The sequence below is a fragment of the Ammospiza nelsoni genome, chromosome 1 (genome assembly GCF_027579445.1).
Source record: "Ammospiza nelsoni isolate bAmmNel1 chromosome 1, bAmmNel1.pri, whole genome shotgun sequence".
Classification (NCBI taxonomy): Eukaryota; Metazoa; Chordata; class Aves; order Passeriformes; family Passerellidae; genus Ammospiza; species Ammospiza nelsoni.
The window spans coordinates 84,526,544-84,548,623 of NC_080633.1; the positions used below are offsets into that span (position 1 = coordinate 84,526,544).

A 22,080-nucleotide genomic window follows, 5' to 3' on the forward strand; every position below is an offset into this window, starting at 1 on the left:
TCTGGAAGTACTATTGAAAAGTTTTCTGATCCAACAGCTATCAGGCCAATGAAGTGTTTTATGCAGAGTGTGCATGTTCAATGAATTATAACTTTATGACCTGAAAGTTGGTCATAGTATGTTCTTCTGACATGATTCTAGCGGCCTTCCCAAATGAATACTATAAATATCATAGCAGAATATCCCCAGTATTTTTTCTCAAACAAAATGAGTGAATAAGTTGTTTGCTAAATAAAATGCAGTCTATCCTAATAGGAATCTTAAAGACAACAGCCAGAATAAAGGTATCTTGGGGATTGTGTTTTCCTCTTCACACTTCTTAAAAGCTGCTTAACATGACCTACTCAGTTAAGCTGCAATAAGGCAAGAGATACACAGTGTACTGATATATCCAAAGGACGACATTCATTCCAATATAAAATGAATAGCATTGTATTAACGTTTATTTCTAATTACAAGAAACAGAATATCAGTCCCTTATTTGTACAAAAATACCTGAAAGATTACAATTAGGTTCACAAGCCAAAAAGCTATTTACAGTATGAAGCAAAGCATATTGAATAAAGGTTTTGTCTCTTAAGTTAATACCTTTTGCATTCCCTGAAACTTTAAACTTTATTCCATTTTACAGTCACTAAATCTTGCATTGTGACAATATAATTTACGATAAGCAAGTCTTGCCACTGGAAAGGTGCATTGATTGGTCAAACTGTCAGGTATTTAGTGCAGAAAAGATAAGACAAAACATCTAAACTGAGGCACGTGTTTCTTCAAGATTAATTAACAAATAAAAAGTTTTTTGTACTTTAACACCTATCGTAACATAACTTAACTAGTAACCTCATTACCAAAATGGTTTGGCATTTTCCTTCTCAACATATTCAAGATTGCTACATGAAGTATTTATTTAGAAAATAAAATCACAGGCAAAAAGATAAAAATTCAACAGGCTCCAAAACAACCCTGAGCATCCCCTTTACATTCATGTCATTTAAATACAAAAATAAGAGTCAAATGTCCTTCAGTCCTTGGTATTCTGAGCTGGCAGCCAGCTGAATCTGTTGGAAAACTAAGGTGGCATTGACTGTTTTCCAGCAGAAAGAAGACAAAGCAGTGATCTGCTTAAGTAAGATTGTTGCCACTTTGAAGGTGGTCACTTTCTCAAAACAGCTCACTTTAGCTGGGAAGAGTACAAAATACTAAGTCAACCATCTACATACAAAAATCATGGTTCATAGTCAAACTTTTATTCTCAATTTAAATAAGATGCAAAGTTTTTTTTTATAAATATGAAACACTGCAAATACTATCTGCCTACTGGGAAAAATGCATGGTTGTCACTAAGCTATGTAAACAGAAAAACTTAAAACTACAGCATAAATGGTCTTATTAAACTGGTAATGTAGTCAATACAAGTATCTTTTTTCTCCTAATAGGGGCCAAATAGAAGCATGCAAAGTGAAGTCAGACTTAAGTTAGCTTAATTTCAAGGTTTTAAAATACATTGTCTAGAAAGCAGGAACACTCATTTCACTATGTACAATTAAAAAAAGCAAAAACAAAACAAAACAAAAACGGCTTCTACTAAAAACAAAATCAAGTTTCTTCATTTTTAGTATCTAGACATTAAATGGAAAAAAATACTAAATGTGTTCTGTAAACTAAAATACAGTGTTTCTATACCATTGACATAGTTTAAGCTGATATGGACGACTCAGGCAGGTTATGGTTTGTCTTAAGCTATTCTTAACACTACATGAAGACCTAAAAGTGTAGGATTGGTTTTCCTTCTTTACCTTTCAGATGGCTAGGATTTCAAACCCAGTGGCAAATATTAAGGATTAACTAGCCTGTGTAGATAATTTACCATTTTACAAATGCTCCGTTCTGCACTACACTCTGCAAGTTCCCAGGGTGGAATACTTCTCACTGTGGCTAATGGCACCAAGCACTGGGAAGTTATTTCAGTTCAGACAGCTGCTGAAGGAATGGTTGGCTGCAACTGCAGGGTCAAGGTGGGACTTGTCTGACTTTAATACTCATTTATCATCAGAATGAGTTATTGAGTAAACATTAAAGAATTCATTTAAACATTAACAATAAAGTAGTTCTGATGACAAACCAGCACCAGAGCAAGATACATGCTTGTCTGCCACAGGTACTGGTGTGCAGTAGCACACATGACACAGGGATCACCAGTTACCTCAATGGATGATATTGCCAGCAGTTACTTCACAATCAAATCTGTTTCTATTCCCAGCATGTTCCTTCTCACCATGTAAACTTTCATGACCCTACAAGAAGCAGAAGGGTTCAGTTCTTCTTATGCCCTATCCCCAGGAGAGCATTGTCACTGTAGCTTTACTCTATTGAAAGAGCTCTTTGAAACAGTCTGAAAATTCAAGGAGCTATAAAGCTAAAAACACTGGTTTTAATTTTTTTTTATTTTGTCATACTAAGACTACCTGCAGAAGAATCTTCTCACAAAAAATGGTGGTTCAAATACAAGTGTAGTCATTCAGTCCTACTCTATTTAGTAACAGTAAGGTTTCTCAGGAAAACAGTCAAAAGGCTGTAAAAAACAAACCACCACTCCAATAATAAAAATTTGTGCATAGAATCTAATACAGTCTCTGCATGACTGGATGCCACTAATATACCATCAACATACTACAGCCATAATGCTACAAGTCAACAGTTTTAAGAGTACATATATTGGTGGTATGTTCTTTTAGAATTGTATCCTCATTGCTTCTTCAAAGACACCGGCAGATCATTGAACCTCAGGTCTCCAGAGAAGTACTGAGACATACGCGCGCGCACACACACACTTCTTGATTTTCTTCTAGATCCTTTTAGGCTGAAGCATTCCATACATTTTAGGGTGCAGATTAATACCCAACTCCTGCATGAATTTTAAAAGCCACATCAGCTCCTAATATAGGCTGCATACAATATCCGAAACAAAGTAGGAGTGCAAAAAAAGTGATCAATACAAAAAGTAAACACACTAGTCTTAATTGTCAAGATTATTCCAGGGCAAGAGTTCTTTTCAAAGATTTCTCTTCACACTTGTTCCTGTTAAGTGGCCCAGCCAAGATAGTTTCCAGTTTTGTTTCAAATTTACTCATTGTTTTACAGACCCTCCCCCCATTTTTGGGATGCTGGGACACTCAGCAGCAATCACTCTTAGGTGTTAGACAAACCAGCAATCTTGGTCTGTTGGCACCTGTCGAATCCATCCCTTTCAGAGTCCCAAGGTGCATAATATTTATTTTTTTAACCAACTTACAAATCTGCCAATTCCCCAGTGTCAACCTTCTCTTACAATTACTCTTCTATCAAATCCAGTCTTCAGCAAGAGTCAGATTTGAGGTCATAAGGCCACTCGGATGCAGTGGTGTTTGAGTTTGCAGGGCAAGACTCCTTTGTTTAGTTGATAGAATTCAACAAGCTGGATTAGATCACTGAATTTGGTGTTCCCATCATCCAGACTGAAAAATATCTGTCCATCATCTTCACACTAGGAAAAAAAAAAATCCTTTTCAAGTTAGGCTGCACATGAAGAGATACACAAGTGGAAAAACTCAGAGAGTACCACCAGTGTGTGACATAAATAAATGATGGGCACTCAGCTGGCACTCGGTTGCATAAACCACCCAGTGCCTGCAGTTCTTTATGAAACTATGCACAGGGCTAGAAGAAACATACCTTAACCCAACTTGTAACATTTTGCTTATGAAAGTGAAAATTTGTGGGCACAGTAATTGAAAGTTCTACAGATGTCACTGGCATTCATTAGATAAAACAAAAATACCGCAAAAGGATTTGTTAGCTTTTTGTAAAATTGGCCAGCTAAACAACACAAGAGGGTTTGGAACAATAAAAAGGTCTACATAATCCTAAATTTTTCATGCTTTTTTGGATCAAGATAAAAATCAAATTGCTTTCCAACATCTCTGTGTAATGTTATTTGAAGCTCAACATTATTGGATAACCTCCAGAATAAAACTTTTTAAAGTTTCCTGAAGTTATTCTATGTTTGCTTAAGTGAGAAGGGAGACAACAACTGCTGTTGTCTCTGACAGTCACAGAGAACAAGTTCTGTGCATTACACAGACTTGTGTAATGCAGTGACTTACAACAGTTTTCCAGCAATGCTAACCATTTGACTGATTAAAGAATATTCTAAAGAATATCTGTTTATAAATTTGCTAATGGAAACATCCTTGTTAATTACAACAGTAATTAATAAGAGATCTCCTGAGATGTTGGCAAAAGCTTAATGGTTTAAAATTTTGGGTTTTTTTTATCAGTATCAAAAATAATCTACTTACCGGCAAGATTTGAAAATGCTTTATTTTTTGATGATGGCATAACGTAAGTACAAATGCCTTTGGATTGCTTTGGCTGTCCCGGAGAAGAAATAATCTAGGAGAGAACATTTTAAAGAACAAATTGAATATCCCCATCTGTTTGTTCTTAAATAATCAGAACCACTAAGTAATATTGTGCCACTGCCGAATTCTTCTTTAGTTGCATTAAGAGGTGATTTTGTAACTGGCAATTTACTTTCTACCATGGCTAAGCAACATTAACAGATGAAGAAACAAGAAGTGCAAGATACATGATGGTACTTCTTCCCCTAAGAATGTATCTATGAGGCTTTTTTTAAGGTTCCCTCTAACTCAGCTTTCTACTAATGATTTGTACTCTTATGAAGAAAATGTTATCATTTAATTCTAGAGAAAATCTGCATTTCTGTAGATGAGAAAGTAATATATGGGAATCTGTTCCCACTACAATATCTTGCATCAGTTTGCAGAAATCCAGTGTCAACAAAATTATGTGTTGGTTAAATGGCTGCAATTACACAGAAACAGCTCAATACTTTCTTAAAATTATTTACCAGTTAAGTAGCTTCCAAATTATCAAGATGGGGAAAACACACACTGATTTTTCCTCTAGAACAGTCACAGTATTTTCCCCTCAGCATGTGGAAAAAAATGTACATTAGGTATACAGCTACCAACATCATACACCATGTAGCTGTCACTTTTAAGTTAACCCACAAAACTGAAGTCCTACCCCAAATGGACTTTATTTAACATCCATAATGAGAAGAGGAGAAAAAAAGCTAGATAAAAACCCCTGTGTTTCCTCCCTCTGATATTTTTGAACTAAGGAAGCAGATCCTCTCCATGCCACAGGAAAAAAGAATATACCTTTGCAGAAGGCTTATAGCACAAAGCACAAGTGGATTTTAGAGATGGCTGAGCACAGGACTGGAACAGGCCTCTTAATTGCTGACCACTAGGCAAGGAACACACTTTTCCAAAGTGCAGTTGAAAGAACTGCTTGTAGTCTTAAGAACCCAAAAGATTTTACTCCAGCTCCTCAGAACTGATTGAGAAATGTCAGTACCAGAAAAATGCACCATCATAACCAGAGTGACTTCAGTAGTCAGGGACAGGCATGTCTTGCCACTCTCAGAAACCATGCATGGTATTTGAACGTTCCATTGTAATCCTAGGAAGACCAAATGTGTGGAAAAGGGACAAAAGCCTTTATAAATTAGCATCCCTGTGAGGGAGAAAGAGCCTGCCCTGTGGTTGCTGCAGTTCATGCAGGTGCCTCTCAATTATATTTCATCTAGTTGTTTCATATCATGCATGGTAAGCTGGTGGCACAAAGCAAAGGTCTGCACAAATGATGCTGCAGCTGTTTACTCAACCTCTGGCAAGCAACCAGCTTCCACACAAACAGTGGCTACCAAGAGAGATGCACCCTCAGCAAGAACTTCCAGAGATATCCAAGATAGCAGCATCAGTTGCTTGTATACAGTGTTGAGCCTCTTCCATGAACCATCAGGACACTGTTAACTTTCTACCTTCTTTTGTTCAAGAACGCACAGAGCAGGAAAACATAGGCCAGAATTTTCCCCCCTGAAAATCATGATCCTTAGATCTCAGAGCACTTAGGTAACCTGGTTGTTTTGTCACTGCTAGTGGACCTTACTATGGCTAAACTAACCAATTTTTACATTCCACAGTAAGTAAGCTGATTAGGCACAAATTTAACACAGCATCAAACACATGAACACATTTATGAATTCCTCAAGAAGGATGGGCCATCAGATTCCTAAGGCAACAAGACAAAATGAGCCCAAGATTGTACTGTGAGAAAACCAGAAACACAAAAAGTCAGCAGTGCTCCTTTGCTTTCTCAGCTTCTCTTTTCTGTTGAACCTGCTTAGCTAAAAGCCCCTATCTAGCCTTAGACTGGAAAAAACTCCCCAAAAATAAGCAAACACTGCTTGATGAATATATATATATATAAATATATGCACTACCAATTTCTAGAAATGTATTTTAGTCTTCAGAAAGATTAGTGTTGCTTCTGAATAAGAAAATGCTGAAGAAAAGTTTGAACTTCACTGTCTCCTGTGAAGCCAACATGGATAATTCTGAGGGCAATGAAGACAGTGAACCAAGGGCAACCATGCCTTTCCCATCCTACAAATCAACAATGCTGAATGCAGTTCAAGCAACTTCCCTTTGATAACCATAACTCCATATAAATAAGGAAAACAGATGCTCAGAAGATATTTAAATAATGACCACAGACATTTAAGAGAGTGCTGGAACAGGTACTTTCATTTCTTTGCTCTAGAACAGAAATAGTGAGCAAGCACTATTAGCTCCTCTGATTCATGCAGAAGAGCACGGATGGCTGATTATAAATTTGTTGGCAAATGCTTAGGTACAGCTTTGCCTGAAAAATATATCCTCAGTGCATATTACAATAATTAACTAAATTCAAATTCTAACATCATCTAAAACTTGACTATCTCTGTTGGAAAAAAAGAAAGACAATTAAGTGTATTTTAAGATTTTACTTTTCAAATTAAAAGTTAGGATCCACTCCTACAAGCACACACTCTGACTTTTTGGAATCCAGGCAGGTTATAACGGGACTGCTCAAGAATCAGGTTACTAAGAAATGCTCATAAACCTGTAGATTATTACAGCATAAGGTGTGCTCTCGTCTATAAAGCTTACTGTCAGATCATAAATGCTGAGCAACAAGAATACCTACCCATCTACAAGCCCTTGTTGCTTAATAATCCTGTGAGATTCTTCTCTGGAGATTCTGCCGTGAAACCAGTGCTGTGTCCTATGAATAACTGGAGGTGAGAGGAAAAAGAAGGAGAGGATGGTTAAAAACAATTACACATGCAACCATTTTTTCCACATACTAATTATTTAAACATTTTAAAAGTGGGTATAGATCTCTTACAGAATATAAGGTATCTTCCATCAACCTATATAAAAGAGAATCAATATAAAAAATGCATCTACTTAATATACCAAGTAGAGAGGCATCATATCTCCATGTATTTTCCAATTTTTAGATATACAATTAGGTAAAAAAGAGAAGTCTCTTATAATACTGCCTCTCATAGCTTCTTGAATATACTGGGACTAACATTCCTTAGAACTCAATGTATAAGCTAATGAGTTAGAAACAAGTCCCTCTAAATATCAGATAAAGAAATGCACTTTAGATGGTGCTTTTAGGAGTCAAGTTAGCCCCCAATATTTTTATCTTTATTGTTTTGTTCTTCAAATGGTATTTTAAAATTCTGTTAACAGAATAGCAATAGAAAATAGCTGTGTTTCCTCCAAGAAGGCTAGGATATTAATATGAAATTCCCTGTTGTTTTAATAAATTTACAGTCTCAAAGAAATGTTGAGGACTTGCATATTTTACATTTTTCAATTATTATGGAACAAATTCTGTTTTGAAAACTCTCATTTCTACTCTTTAAAGATTAAAAGGTCACTCACTGACTTTCCTTGTCCCAAACGGCAAATTAACTGCTGGATTCTTTTAAATGGAAATACTTATGGAGTGTCTATTTTTACAAAATAAGAGTTTAAAAAGACAAGTCCTAAAGAAAAGCTTGAGTGGGCCATCAAGGGAAACAAGTTCCTTCCATGGTGTCTGTATGGGTAGGCATGTTAATGACACAAGAGCTACCGATAAGGATTGTATTTGACATCAAGGCATTTGTACTACATGGCTGCGTGTCTATATGAAATGTACCTTTTCTTTACCCACAGAGACCTCTGATACTATGGTTACAAACCATCAGAATTTACCTGTACTCAGTGTGGAAGGATGGAGTGGACTTTGGCTACCCAAGATGTTCATTCTTGTGCTACGTTTCTATAGAGAAAATGAATTACCGTTAAATCCACACTAACGTCTCGGGAGAAGAGAATTAGTGCACATGCAATATAGATTAAATTTACAGGAAACTGGGGGCTGGGCAGATTTAATGCAAGGATGAGAAAAAGAAATGCAACTTTGAAGGGGGCTAATCTACAAGCAGCAGCTCATTTCAGTTGGCTTAAAACACAAGCCAGATGTTAATGATGAAAGCTCAGTATCTTAAAAAAAAAAAAAAAAGGAAAAAAAGACAGAAAAAAAGAAAAGACTGATATGTTTCTGCTCAGGCAAAACACCAGGCACTCAGTAAATCAAGCAGTATTTCCCTCCCGTACATAAAGCACCAGCTAATGCTTCAGTAATGACTCCTTTTCCCTAAAAGACGAGCATGTGGGAAAACTTGTACTGCAGCTGTCTGTCCACAAGACACTATAAACAAGTTACATCAGTTTTCATTGCAAGAGGTCCTGCCTCTTGTATATTCTGCAATTAAACTTACTGGGAGCAAGCCATTAGTCAGAGCCCCAGCCTCTTCCATGTGGGGAAGCATTTAATTTGACATATTCCTCCTCAGAGACTGGTTTTGCAAACTGGCAGTAAAGTTCTGGTGGGTCTGCTTTCCCCCTCAACTTTCCTCTGGACACTAGGGGGACAGAGAAGCAGTGGTAGAAGGTTGTTGTGAATGTGACAGTTTTGCTAAAGATGGATATTGACTTTCAGATCTGCATGCTTGCAGTGTGATTGCTGCAGGTCGGAGCTAAGCTATACTGTGACCAGCACTGCACTAACATCATAGCACACTCTGTGTTTTGGCTCTCAACAGACACTTACTGATTGCAAAAATAGAAAAGAAGAGAAGATAGCTACCCTCCAAGCATGTCCTTCTTCCAAGGCAGCACTCTGTGCTTCAGCAGGATTTTCAATAACTCTTCCTATTTGCCCCGAAAAATCCATTGCTACTAGTGAGTTTTCAGATACACTTCTCTGAAAAGGAATTTTCACTTATTTCAAAAAACAGGGAAAAGAAAAACCAGCTTGAGAGTTTCACTTCAAACTGTTCTGGTTTCAGAAGACTGTCCAAAGTCCTCCTTCAATAGCACAGAAAATACATCTTATTTTTTTCTCCTTTCAAAAGATTCACAGACACAAAAATAGATGTTTTTTCGACTGTATGGGAGTGAGACGATTCAAAGGCTCAGAATAAAATCTGTTTGCTCAAGTTGCCCGCTTGCTCTATTACTATATTCCAGTCATTTTCAGGGCCAGTTGGGATCCAAATATAGGCTCTTCCCTTTTAGGTAGTTAACAGTCAGCTCTTGGCCCAACATATTTTAGGAAATCTACGTGTTAGTTTTGCCAGACCTAAGCTGGCTTCTGCAGAGACAGCCAGATGTCTCTCTGTGCCGTACATCTCAAAGAGCGTGACGTAGCCAAGATTTTTCAATCATGTGGATCATGTAAGCCTAAGATAATGGAGAGCCAACCACAAAAACTGTACTCATGCAAAACATGAACTTTACATTGATTTGCTACACAATGCTCAATTTACATTTCTTAGTGTAAAATTTTCCACTTTTAAAATGCAAAAGCAAATGTATCTTTTCCATCATCATACATCAGTGAGGTAAAGTTCATCACTTACTACTGGAGTGGAAAAGTGTGGAAGCATGGCTTTTCGCTGCTGGGGAATTCTGTAATTCTGATACAGTAGCATTCCATACTGCCAACAGAAACACAAGGACAGTATTATTCAAATATATGCCCTAGGAAAAAAACTGTAGTGATTTCTTAATACTACTTTTACACTGGACCAAGGTCCCAAAGACATTTGTATTGAGTAATAGTGATTGGCAGGTGGCAAAGACTAAATATGCACAAAATGTTTTATTTTAAAAAATACAAGCTTGAGTGATATACACAAGTTATTTTTGCTACTTTCAGCTATGATCATGTTTTCTTTGTAGAACACAAGCTTTCAGCTGAGATCAGAACACACATATTAATCCCCTTCTTTTTACCCTCTAGAACTTAAAGAAATTCTGCACAAGACATTCAAACTCAGTTTTCATAATGATAAAAAATAAGAACCTTTCTAATTCACTAGCTCTTTCAATAAATTTCACTATCACTTTGTACTTTTCCCATCTTAAAAAAAAATAAGGTGATTGAATTCCAGTCATGCCCTTGGTTGAACATGATGAATTTTAGGAACACTTGTAGCTAGGATAGGTAAACAGCTACTCAGTGCCTTCCCTAGAGGCACAGTGCTGAAGGAGAGCAACATTGCTTACTGAATGTTCTAATTGAAACAGTTTATACAATTTCCTAACAGGGTAATAGAGGACTATGGAAAGCTAAATGAGTTGGTGAATAAAAACAAGCGTTATGGACACAGCCTTGGGGCAGAGCCCTAATTTCACTGACTGCAGACCTTTAATAATTTTTTGTGTGTCTTAAAAACAAAGTCATTTCTTTTCAGTACACAGGACATAGTAAGGTAGAGAGAAAAACACAGCAGTTTTCAAAACAGCATATTCAGAAAAAGACTTAGAACCAAACCAGAATTTATGCACATTTTCCTATGAAAATCAGGGAGTTCTCTCCTTCAAAGGACACCAAATAGTCAGCTTTCTCCTCAGTTCCCTCCATCTTGATTTTGTTTCAAAAAGCAGTGAAGCTTCCTATCATATTACCAAGAAGTTACATTGTGTGCTCTCAGATATGAATAACTTTCACCCAGATATAGGGTTACTTATTTTTGTTACTTCTTCTAATAGAAAAATGGAAAAAATGGAAAAAAATTGCTAAAGAAATGCTGTTCTGGTAAAGAGAACCACTTACCATTATGAAAACAGTTTCTTTAGCTTTATGATAACTTGAAAATATCTTGTAAGCAGTTTTTTTAATTCATTCTCATATCTCAAATTTGGATCCCAAACTAAAACTATACTTGATTCATATGAGAAGGAATAGATCTTAGTCCCACGCTTAAATTCTTAAGTGGGACAGGTCTGCTTGGCATTTTGCTCTTATCCATATTGTTTTGGATCAGATGACATTTAAGAACATATAGATAACTTCTCATTAACAAAATAATAAGTGCCACTTTAGGTGTAGCTTTGTAAAAGTAGGAGAGATTAGGTACCTTGAGGAGTCGAAAGGCAGTCATCCAGCACGTCCTGCTTTGCTCGTCTTCAGCACACAACAACCGCAGTTCCTTAGTTTCGTTTCTCACTCTGTTTGGCTTTAAAGCATTAGAGGGAAGTCAGATAAATTCATGAGAAAACCAACAATTAGAATCACTGTAAACAGGGTAGAGGCAGGTACAGTACTAATCCAAAGAACTAGCCAGAAAAAGCTCCCATCACACTGAATTTAAAGCTCAGGAGAGGCTGAGCATGCTCTGAAGGAAATCACTTTTTCAGCTGGATCCAACAAGATCAAATGTTGGTGCCTCCTGACTTTCAGAAGCTGGGGTCATTGATCCTTGTAGGTCCCCTCCAACTCAGGGTTTTCAATGATTCTATGGTTTGAAATAACCTGCAGTCCTAGCAGTTTATAGGAACAAGGTACTCAGGCCATGCTAGAATCAAACCCAGGCACTTAGTTTTATTGAGTTTGGTAGTTGGAGGGTTTTTTCCTGTTTTTTGGGGGGATTTTTTGTTGTTGTTATTGTTTTGTTTTGCCTTTTTTTTTTTTGGTTTTGTTTTCAAATCTGTGAGAAGTTTTATACGCCTCCATTTTGAAATGAAGAATGAAAGTTTCCACAACTGAGGGTAATTGAAAGTTTGCTTCCACTAGTTCAGGATGTGTCCTGCATCCAGTCTCTTTGATACAAACTCTTGCTGTCTGGCTCTGGAACGGCTGCTAGGAAGGAGACTACTTCACTACTGTCACAAAACCAGCTCCCAGCCTTATTTTCTTCTCAGAAAATTACACTTTTCAAACCTTTGAAATACCTTCCAAATAAATCTTTCAGCACAACAGTTTTAAAAATCTTCAAAGGCAAATGGTTATTCTTACATTCATGTTTCCAAGACACTGTTCCTCTTTAAATAAAGGCAAACTTCTGGTCCACAATAATGATAAAATTGCACTCTATCAGAGCTTGATCCTTTGCTGCTATTTGGTTTTGGTGCTTACTGTCCATAGAAACTTTTCTGTTTGATTAGTGAACTTGGAAAAAGCTTTCCTCTGTGAGGTGAACCAAGGCCATCTCACAAGCACACCATGCTTCAGCTCTGAGCTGCTCTTGCACAAAAATTTCCCAAACCAAAGGAGCACCAGATAAAGTGTTAAAAGTGTCACAAAAAATGATGACAAGATTCACAGGACATGCCTGCCAAACGAAAGATGTTAAAGATCAAGTCCTTGTGACAGAAAAGGCTTGCAGAGTTTTACACACAAATCCCGTTTAGCTGGGGGTTGGGGTGACTCTGAGCTACCAACACCGTCTGGAACTTCGGAAGAACTCAGTGAGAAAATTTACCTTTATACAAAATCCATACTCTGCAGGGGCATTGTACAACTTCTTGCCTGCTATCAACGAGAAGATATTGCTGTCTTCTAGGTCAGCCAACAATTGCAAATGTCTTGGTTCCTGGGGAAGTAACATGATTTAGCAGAGGTAAGTGGAAGGTTTTGGAAGATGTGCAAGCTCTGAAGTCTCTCCAGCCCAGCCTCCAACAGAGGGCGGTGCATGAACACTGCTCCTCTCCCAGGCGGCCTCCAGTGGCCACGGCACACAACCCTTAAACATCAGCCTACCAGCAGAAAGTGCTTGGTACAGGAAGCTCACAAAATGCTTATGCAAACCCCCCACATTAAAAATGGCCTGGCCTATTACATTGGTCCAGAGAAATCTGAAGGTTAGCACAACTTTAGTGGCCACAATGATGTTGCCTGGCTGGTTTGGTTTTATTTTATAATGAAACTCTGTGGCTGTGTTTATGCATTGAGAGCCCAGGGCTCAACTGTCATTTGATCATGCCTTACTCATCTTTTTCTGTGGAACAAAAAATGGAAACACTGTGTGGAGATTTTTAAAAAACAGCAAAAAATACCCACTGTAAAAGCTGAAAATGTTTTCACATGCTAGAACTGTGCAACTTCTTTTTTAATCTTACCTTTGAAGTTCCTTTTGTAGAACAATAAAGTCCTGATCTCCTCAAACACATAAACAGTTTCTTCCATGATTTCCTACCCAGTTCTTTCACATGCAAGAAACCTTGAATTTCAGGGCAGCTACTGGAGTTTAAAAAGTTCTGTTGGAGAGGAAAATGTAGATGAACATTGTATCCTATGGATGAATTGTAAAATTGTCACTGTATTTGCAGAATAGAGAATGAAATGGCAAATCACTTTGCTGACTTGAGGTGCAGTTTCACACTAGGCTTAAACTGACCTAGATGTTTAATCTGATTTACAATCAAAATGTATATTCCTGCTCTTCCATTGCATCTAGCTGGCCATCTCCTCCTGCAATTGACACCTTCCTATTCTCTGCACCAAGACTTAAATCTCAAAAAACATAGTGCTTCTCTGTATTGCCCTTCATCTTGCACCTGGCCTGAAGGGAGAGAAACTAAGCTTATTAATTCTTAAAATAATACCTTGTCACAGCAATTTTGGCAAATTGACTAGCTTGGAAACATTGGCCAAAATCTCCATCTTTATCCTCAACTTTTTGAAAGGAAGAGCCTATTTAGGGATTTCAAGCTGTCTCAAGACAAGAGGCATAACAGACAACAGGGTATTTAACTGAAAATGAAATGTAGAGCAGTCAAGTAAGTGCCAGCAATTATACCAGACCTCAGGATTGAAAAGCATTAAACTTCTTGACATAAGTAGAGGAACCATATACAAAATAATTCGATTTGTGATATATCACAGGAAGGAAGAATTAATTATGGTAGGAGAACTGACGGATTGCTCCCTTATTACAACAGGCCAGGTTTTTAAATGACAGAGGGCTCAATCATTAGGTTAAATACCAAATTAATAAATTCAATAAGTATGAAGAAAAATGCATCAACCTGGTTAGCCTAGATGTCTCAGCAATTCTTCAAAGTTGTGTTTTGGTATGGACATTGCCCTTAGGAAACAAAACCAAAACCAGCGTCCTGTGTCAGAATTCTTACTTCCATTAAACCCTATTTTTTTTTCCAGTGTTCCTCCTCATCTCATCTAACAGAATGGGAAAGAACAATCAATTTTCTTGCTGTTTGTACTATGAATACACTGGTCAGCTGTGAAAGGGAAAGACCAAAAGAAGAACAGATTCTTTTTGTCCAGTCAGTTAAAACAAAAGTAAACTAAGATGGCAAGGTTTTTTGCATGTTATAGCCAGGTCAAGACTAAGGAAAACAGATCCCACTGATTTTAGTGCTATTGTCATGACTAAAAATATTAGCTCTTAATGAAGTATATGATATAATAAGATGATATTTAATATTCTTCCCTGTCATGTGTATAATTAAAACCAGCAAAATGGGTCAGTGTCTAAGGTGGCCTCAGATGCAACGTGCTTAATGACTACTAGGCTGCAGGAGGTTTACTGTGAATAAATTACAACTGCCATTGAAATTCTGAAAAATGGTTGTGTGTTTCTCAAAAGAAGTACTTAATATAAAAATTTTAACAAAAGGAATTTTTTATGGGTAAACAACGAACTAGAGGGATTATGATCACCCTCTTTCCCCCACCCTCTTGTGTTGTTAACCTCCAAGACTTTTGCTTCTTCAGGACTGTACCTTCCTGAGCCTTCCCAGAAGCAAACTCATACCTCATGGGGCTGTAAGGTTTCCTTTTGCTACCACTTGAGTTACCCTCAAAACTTTTCCATCTTCAAGGACATCTTGCTCTTTTTGGGAGTCCTGCTGCTTGTATTGATTACTAAATTAAATTCTCCATTCTAATTACAGGAAGAGGGTCCAAGGTGTGAAAACCTCTCTTCCTACCAGTCTATGGCAATGCCAGTCCATGCCAGTTTTGGTTCCTGATTACAACCTCACTGCACTTTTATAACTTTCATTTATAATTCCAGAAATTGGCTTGATTTTTTTTTGTTTGAATGTTTCCCAGATGTAAGTGGATGCTAATATTTTAAATTCTCCTCAGTGAATGTGGAACCAGATTTTAATGGACTTTGGCATGTTATGGGACAGAATGAATGCACTGGATCAAAAGTGAGTGGAAACTTGTCTTAACACAGAGTCAGTGTATATTTGCAAAATGACAGAAATCAAGCTAAAATCAGTTACTCGTATGCTTATATTCTTCATATATTTGTGCTTCTGCTTTATAATTTGTTATTCATGATACTGTCCTCCAGGCATCATGGTCATATGTTCTTAGTACAGTACTTCTTTAATAAATTGTGTTTTAATTTTGCTCTGGAGTTGAATGTCTAGAGGTTGAGAAAACAAGTGAAGTGAAAAGGATTTATAGACTATGGGGCTTAGATTGGAGTGCTAAAAATTGAGAGATTTAAGTGAATCAGTTACTGGTCAGAGGGGTAGCCCACTCTCTAGCACTATCCTTGAAGGCAAACCAACTATGCACCACTCCCATTCCTTTATGAGCAAACAAGAAACTGTAGAGTGACACCAGAACTTCAGCACAAGTGCAGCACACATGCCACCACCACCACACAGATTGCACAACTCTACCAACACATATGCATAAGGAACACACCCCTGCAATTTAACCTGGGGAGCTTTAAATGGGATTACTTTGCAAATACTGTGTACAAATTCCTACTTGCACTTACTTCTTAGGGCATTATTTTTCTACACAAAAGAGCAGCTGGTTGGCTGAACCATGGGGAAGTTGGTCCTTATTGTTAATTCTTGCCAGGCACAAACATGGGACACAAAAAGCAAAAGCAAAAGCTCTCATCATCTCAAACTCATCTTCTAATATCCACCTGCATTTTTACACTTTCTCCTGTGCTATGATGTGGAGTACAGAAGAGTACTTCTGTTCTGCCTTTTATAAAAGGTATATTTGTTTTTCTAGAAGTATTCTTGCCAAGGCTGTTTGCGAGTAACAACAGGTGGCTAAACCAGATACCCACAGAGTAAGTTGAGTATTAATGGAACAAATATGTATGACCACAGTTATGAATACTTTGTGTTTACAATTTGCACCTCAATGCCACTGGTCAAGATCTTTGTCAGGTATTTGACATTAGCCCCAGATGCTATTTCACTATACTGGTCTTTCTCTGACTATTTTCCACACCTTTGAATTCTCTTCCTTCCTGACTGCCTCTCAACCCCTTCCCCTCCATCTTCTTTGTCCATACAGATAATTTACAGTACCTGCAAAAGTTGTGACTGTGGGATACTGCCATTTGTTTGCTGGCACCAGGCAACCATTTGTTCGGGAAAGAAATTCTAGACACAAAAAGAAGATAATTGCAAATCACATTATATTTAAACACTTACAGAGAACTAGTCACATTTTCTTACAGTCATTAATTTTTTGGAACTATCACTATTAAATCAATTTGGAGATCCCCTGACACAGAAGGTAATACTAGGGCTTTTCAAGTGCAGTTCTTCCCCTCCTTCTGCTCACCAGATGCCCATGCAGACAGATTGTGAGTTTTTAAAATATCTGATATGTAGCATTTCCTAAGTGCATTTTCCTCTCACTTCCTCTTCTACCAAGAACTTTTGGGGATCTCTAACAGCCTCTACTTTCTTGGGAAGATAAGGATGAATTGTCCTGCAAGTTGAGTATGCAGTGACTCCTTGCTTATTGGACCAATGACTTGATTTCAGATTTATTCCTCCAGTTCCCCTTTAATCTGCTATGTTTTAAAATTCCTGTATAATTTGGTACACTGAATTTACTATACACAGCAATGACAGGAAATCATTCTTGAAGTTTTTAAACATTATTTGAAGCATGAAGACATCCAGAAATGCCTGAAATAAAACAATGACTGATTATAACAAGATGAATCACAACAAAAACATTTCCAGTTTAGAACATTTGTCACTCTTCCGGCAATATAAATTTTAGTCTTTAGGGCATAAAGAGAAGGGCTGAGGAGGGATCACCCTTCTGCCAGGTAAGTTGCACAATGAGTTATGAAAGCTAACATTTACCAGCCTCTCTTGAGTAGAAACAGTGCCATATGGCAACAGCTAATGCAACGGATAGGGAGCCTTCGCATTCTTACACCACAAGAATGATTTATTCTGTGATTGCAGGAGCCTGGGACTGAATGCCAAGCATTCTGGGTTTTACTCCCATGCTCTGTTATTAATTAAAATATACCACATGAAACTAATGCTCTAGCTCCTATGATACCAAAACTTCTGTACAACGCTCAGATGTTCATGGGTTATCAGATGGTGAGATCAACAGAAATTAAAAACTAGGAACACTCCATGTACAGAAACGTTTCACAGAGTAAGTCAAGGCACAGACTCTGAAACAAGCACCAGCAGATGACAAATGTACATGCAAGCACAGGTGTGAAGATGCAGCAACTGTGCACTGGCATCTAGGAGCAAAGGCATGAATTTATCACCTGCAGTTACTTCAGCAATGTGTTTAAACATGACCTTGTGTATCTTTTTTCCTTCTCACACCCCAGATGCCTGACTGGCCCAAAATCTGTTCTTACCTAACCACCTCTGGATCACCCTTCCTCAGCTATCTCAATAGGTTGCACCAGCTGAGGGTGGTTCATGACAACAGTCTGTTCCAACATAATTGTTTGGATAAAATGTGAAAAAGTCTTCCTCAGATGAGCAGTTACACAGTAACCAGCTCAAAATGACAACATTCAAAGGATCCTAGAAATCCAGGAATAGGTATGGCATGCAGTAGTTTTCAAGCATGGGTATACCAGGGATATAGAGAGGACAAGCTATGGTGATCAGTAAATGTGGCAGAGCACACCAGTAAAGCACAGCCATAGGTGAAACAGTGAAATTCCTTGTATGGAGTAAGTGCTTTAGGGGTCATCCAGATGGGTTTGTTGTTTTATTAACTATTACAGGCAGAAATGAAAAGGTTTGGATACTGCTTGTTACGTGATGAATTTTCTTCGAATCAAGGAACTTTGACGATAATGAGTAAATTGCGCTTCTGATTGTTTTTCTTGAACTAATGAAAATTTCCCTGTCTTGGTCACTCTCCAATGTAACTACAGACATTTTGAAACAACACTTTGAAAACACTTGAGGTTTTTAGGCTAGGAGGAAAGTATAAGGAATTTAAACATTGGTTAAAATTTCTTTGGAAAGAATTCTGTTAGTTGGTTGCCTGTTCTTTTTATAAAAAATGTTTAAGACAGAAGAGTGGCCAGCAATGTTATTGCAATCCACCCCTCTGTGGTGTAAACAACTAAGTAATGAGACTCACCATGGGATTTTTGAAAAATTCGTATTTTGCGTAATTCTTCCTGAACAAAAATTTACTTTCGCTTCCCATGGTGGATTCAACTTGAACTATGAGCTCATGATCTTCCAGGCACCTCTCTGTGGAAAAAGAACACCATGTTAACACACAGCCAACCAGCAGGAGTGAGACCAACTAAGAACAGAAGTTAAAACAACCCAGTGTAATTCCATTACCTTTTAAGAAATTACCAAAACACATTCTAACTTTCAAACCATACTGCCATGAGGCAATACTTTACTTTGCAATGTATTATAAAGTTTAACATTATATGACAGTGTTCTTCAAGGAATTCCTATATCAGGGCTTCATAAGCACAGACTTTTGAGAAAGGAATAGATTTTTTGTGTGTGCAGTAGCTACAATAATACAGACAAACCTCTTCTTTTGCCACTGGTTGTGTGCTGTGGAACTGGCAAGGTGGACAGGTTTAAGGGGGAAAAAAGTTACAGAAAGGCCACTGTTAGGTCTTGAACTATCACAGAAATACAGCGTTGTATTTGATCACACTCTATAAAACCAGTCCATTTCAAGGTGAACTTCAGGCCTTTATTGTAGATGCTAGACAATGGGGTTTATTATGAAAGAGGTCACAGGATCTACTTTACAGGAATACTGACAGAGACAAATGTTTTGTACACATGACAGGGCAATTTTCTGCTCTAGATTTGGTTACAAGGTAACTGCCCATAACCACCACTTCTCTGGTCAAAAGAATGGCACATCAAAGCATGAACAGATAGCTTAACAAACCCAATTCACTGAAAGCGGTAACTCGAAAGAAGGCAACTGGCTAAGTGTGCACTACTTAATGAACTCATTATCTTGACAAGTCTTCAGAACTTTCTCAGAAAATATTTAGGTATTTTTCAAAAGTTTTACTAGTCAGTGCTTTCATGCCTTATGTAATACAAAATTTTAAAATTAGGTCAAACAAAACATAACTTTTGCAAAACTTTAAACAAAATTCCTGTGACTTGCTGACCAAAGAAATTTGGAGAGTCCCTTACCCACTTTGTGTTCCTGCAATGCTTGTATTCCTACAGTAAGAAATGCCAGAGTGCCATCCAATTTCTCTTGGGGTGATTTCAGGATAAAAAGCAAGCAGCCATTGGCATCCCAAAAAGAGCAAGCTCTGGAATACTACTTGAATTGCTGAACTCAGCAGATTATGTGGTGTTCTTTGATTGAAAATTTAACCTATGACTGAATGATCCCATGGTCTTTTTCTCTTTCACTCAGTCTGTCAGTCATCACCAGCTCATTGACGACTTCAGCATTTACTGTGCATTTGTGATGTCCAGCCTTGCTCTAAATTGTGTTTTCAAAGGGGTTAACATTGACAAACCTCCATAGTGGGCTGCCCTCAAACAAAGAGCTGTGTCTTAGTGCATCAGGTGTAACAGCACTTTGAAGGGATAGCTCTTTGACTAATGTGCACAACAGTACTGCTACAGGGAGGCTGTTAGTAAAAGACATTTGGCACTGCCTCAGCAGTCATCACCTAAACCTACACATTTCTAGGGGCTCTGGAGGTAAAGTTTCAGGTATTGCTAATCTGGTGCTACTACCATGGTTTTTAAGCAACTGGTGAAGTCAAATCTCCTCCACATTGTGATGAAGACTGTGGGCCTATGAGGGTGAAGGGCCTATTTTTTAAATTATGCTTCCTCCAAAAAAACATTTAATTACATTGGTACGAAGCTTTATCACAGCATGAACCCCGAAAGATCACGTCCTGTTACAGTCTAGTTCTGCCACCACCCAAAGTTGTGGTCTTTGCTTTCCTAACACATTAAAAATTGCTTGCCAGGGACAAACTCTTTATTTTGTTCTGAGGAAATGAAGTACAGATGAACATTTGTCAATTGGTTTTATATTTCAATGTTTAGTTTGTGTAAATATACTTAGTGCCTGTTTCTTGGATGCTTTAGACAACTGACCTAGATGTATTCTGTTACTACACCAAAACCCTTCTGAGATTCTGTGGTGATACTCCCACTGATTTAATGTTTATATTTTCATTTTGATGGTCAAAGCCATCTTGGAGAAAAGGTGCAGCATTTCATAACACGCGCATGTAAAAAAAAGAAACTAGTCCTGGTCAGTTTGCTATTACTTCATAGTAATACATACACTTGGGAAGTGCTTGGTAATTTGCACTTGGTTGGTACAAATGGGATGAACTTGACACTGAGCAACTCAGCCTCAGCCCTTCTTTGAGCTTTCTGCTACAAAACTAGAAGCACAGATGTCAGCCTGTTAAGTTCAGCTCAATAGGTCAGTCTGTCTTCAAGTGGCATTGCTGTTGAAGTGACCAGAAATGTGTGCTTCCAGTTTATCTGATAGGCTCCACTCAGTCTCCTCTGCATGCTTCCTGGAACAGACTTTTCCCCTACCCCACCCAAGTTAATCTGCATTATTATCAGAACTTCTACTGAACTGCAGCAGTGATACAAGGTGGGAAAAGGAGCTGGATTCCATCATGAACAACTCACAGGCATATCCCAAAATTCCCAATCAGAGAATCACTACAAATGACAGGTGGACCCCTGTATCAAAGAGCCTGCCCTGATATTGCATTTAAGCAAGCGCTGTGCTTAACTGTTCCACTTTTAATTTACTCATATTAAAAGAAATCAATGCACATTAACAAAATATCTAAGTACAAAACTGCAGCAATGCTTTCTTCTAACCCTCACATATTTCAGTCCTCTACATTCTCTCCTGCTTGAATTGTATTTAGTATGGTGTACAGTCAATTCTGGAACTCAAAAAATGAAGTGTGTAGGTAGGGAAGGATTCTTTCAGCGTCCAGGCAAATACAATAACATGAATGTTTTCATCATTATTATTTTTGTTAATGTCCAATACATAGCTCTCTGTTCTTGTCCTAAACTGATGATAGTTAAGTATGGAATAGAACATAGGGAGAATACCACATTTTATAAATGTGGTATTTATAAATATAGTTAGGTATACTTACAGTAGCAAATTAAATAATGGGACCAATTCAAATTTCATAGACTGCTTAAACATTGACTACAATGTGCTTTAGATATTAGTGGTACGGTGCAGCAGGAACCACTTTCAAATGTCAAATCAAGAAAGTCTGCTGGCAAATTGTCACACCACTGCTTCCAGTGAGAACACAAATATTTTGTGCAGTCAAATAGCTGTTTAAAGTCATGTGTAAGCACACATTTTATTTGGAATGTACTTGGCTATGTGTGTGAAGTGAACAGTGAGGTGGAGGCTCCTTACAAAGTGGGACCTCAAAGACCAAAGCAATGATAAATATGCAGCTAGCATCAAAAATTTCATCTTGTCCTCAGTCTGTCCAATAGTAAAACAATGAATTGGTTCTGCAAACCAAGCTCTTTTGGAGAGTACTATTAGGCAAAATACAGGGAGGAAAAAAAC

At 37.7% G+C, this 22,080-nt stretch overlaps 1 protein-coding gene across 2 annotated transcripts in view; it reads right to left on the bottom strand.

Moving 5' to 3' along the window:
• Positions 1-416: 416 nt before the first annotated feature.
• The window catches only part of GRB10 (growth factor receptor bound protein 10), a 144,940-nt gene continuing 123,276 nt past the window's right edge, over positions 417-22,080 (bottom strand). Inside the window, exons 7-17 of one of the 2 annotated variants that reach the window (XM_059468418.1) lie at positions 18,622-18,737; positions 16,560-16,634; positions 13,362-13,499; positions 12,725-12,835; positions 11,381-11,479; positions 9,878-9,955; positions 9,067-9,219; positions 8,166-8,232; positions 7,099-7,186; positions 4,338-4,431; positions 417-3,523 (exon numbers count right to left, since the gene is read on the bottom strand). In XM_059468418.1, coding sequence (XP_059324401.1) covers positions 3,377-3,523; positions 4,338-4,431; positions 7,099-7,186; positions 8,166-8,232; positions 9,067-9,219; positions 9,878-9,955; positions 11,381-11,479; positions 12,725-12,835; positions 13,362-13,499; positions 16,560-16,634; positions 18,622-18,737 — 1,166 coding nt within the window. In that variant the 3' untranslated portion in view covers positions 417-3,376. The remainder of the gene's footprint in view (positions 3,524-4,337; positions 4,432-7,098; positions 7,187-8,165; positions 8,233-9,066; positions 9,220-9,877; positions 9,956-11,380; positions 11,480-12,724; positions 12,836-13,361; positions 13,500-16,559; positions 16,635-18,621; positions 18,738-22,080) is intronic. The other variant, XM_059468427.1, reaches the window with a different exon arrangement.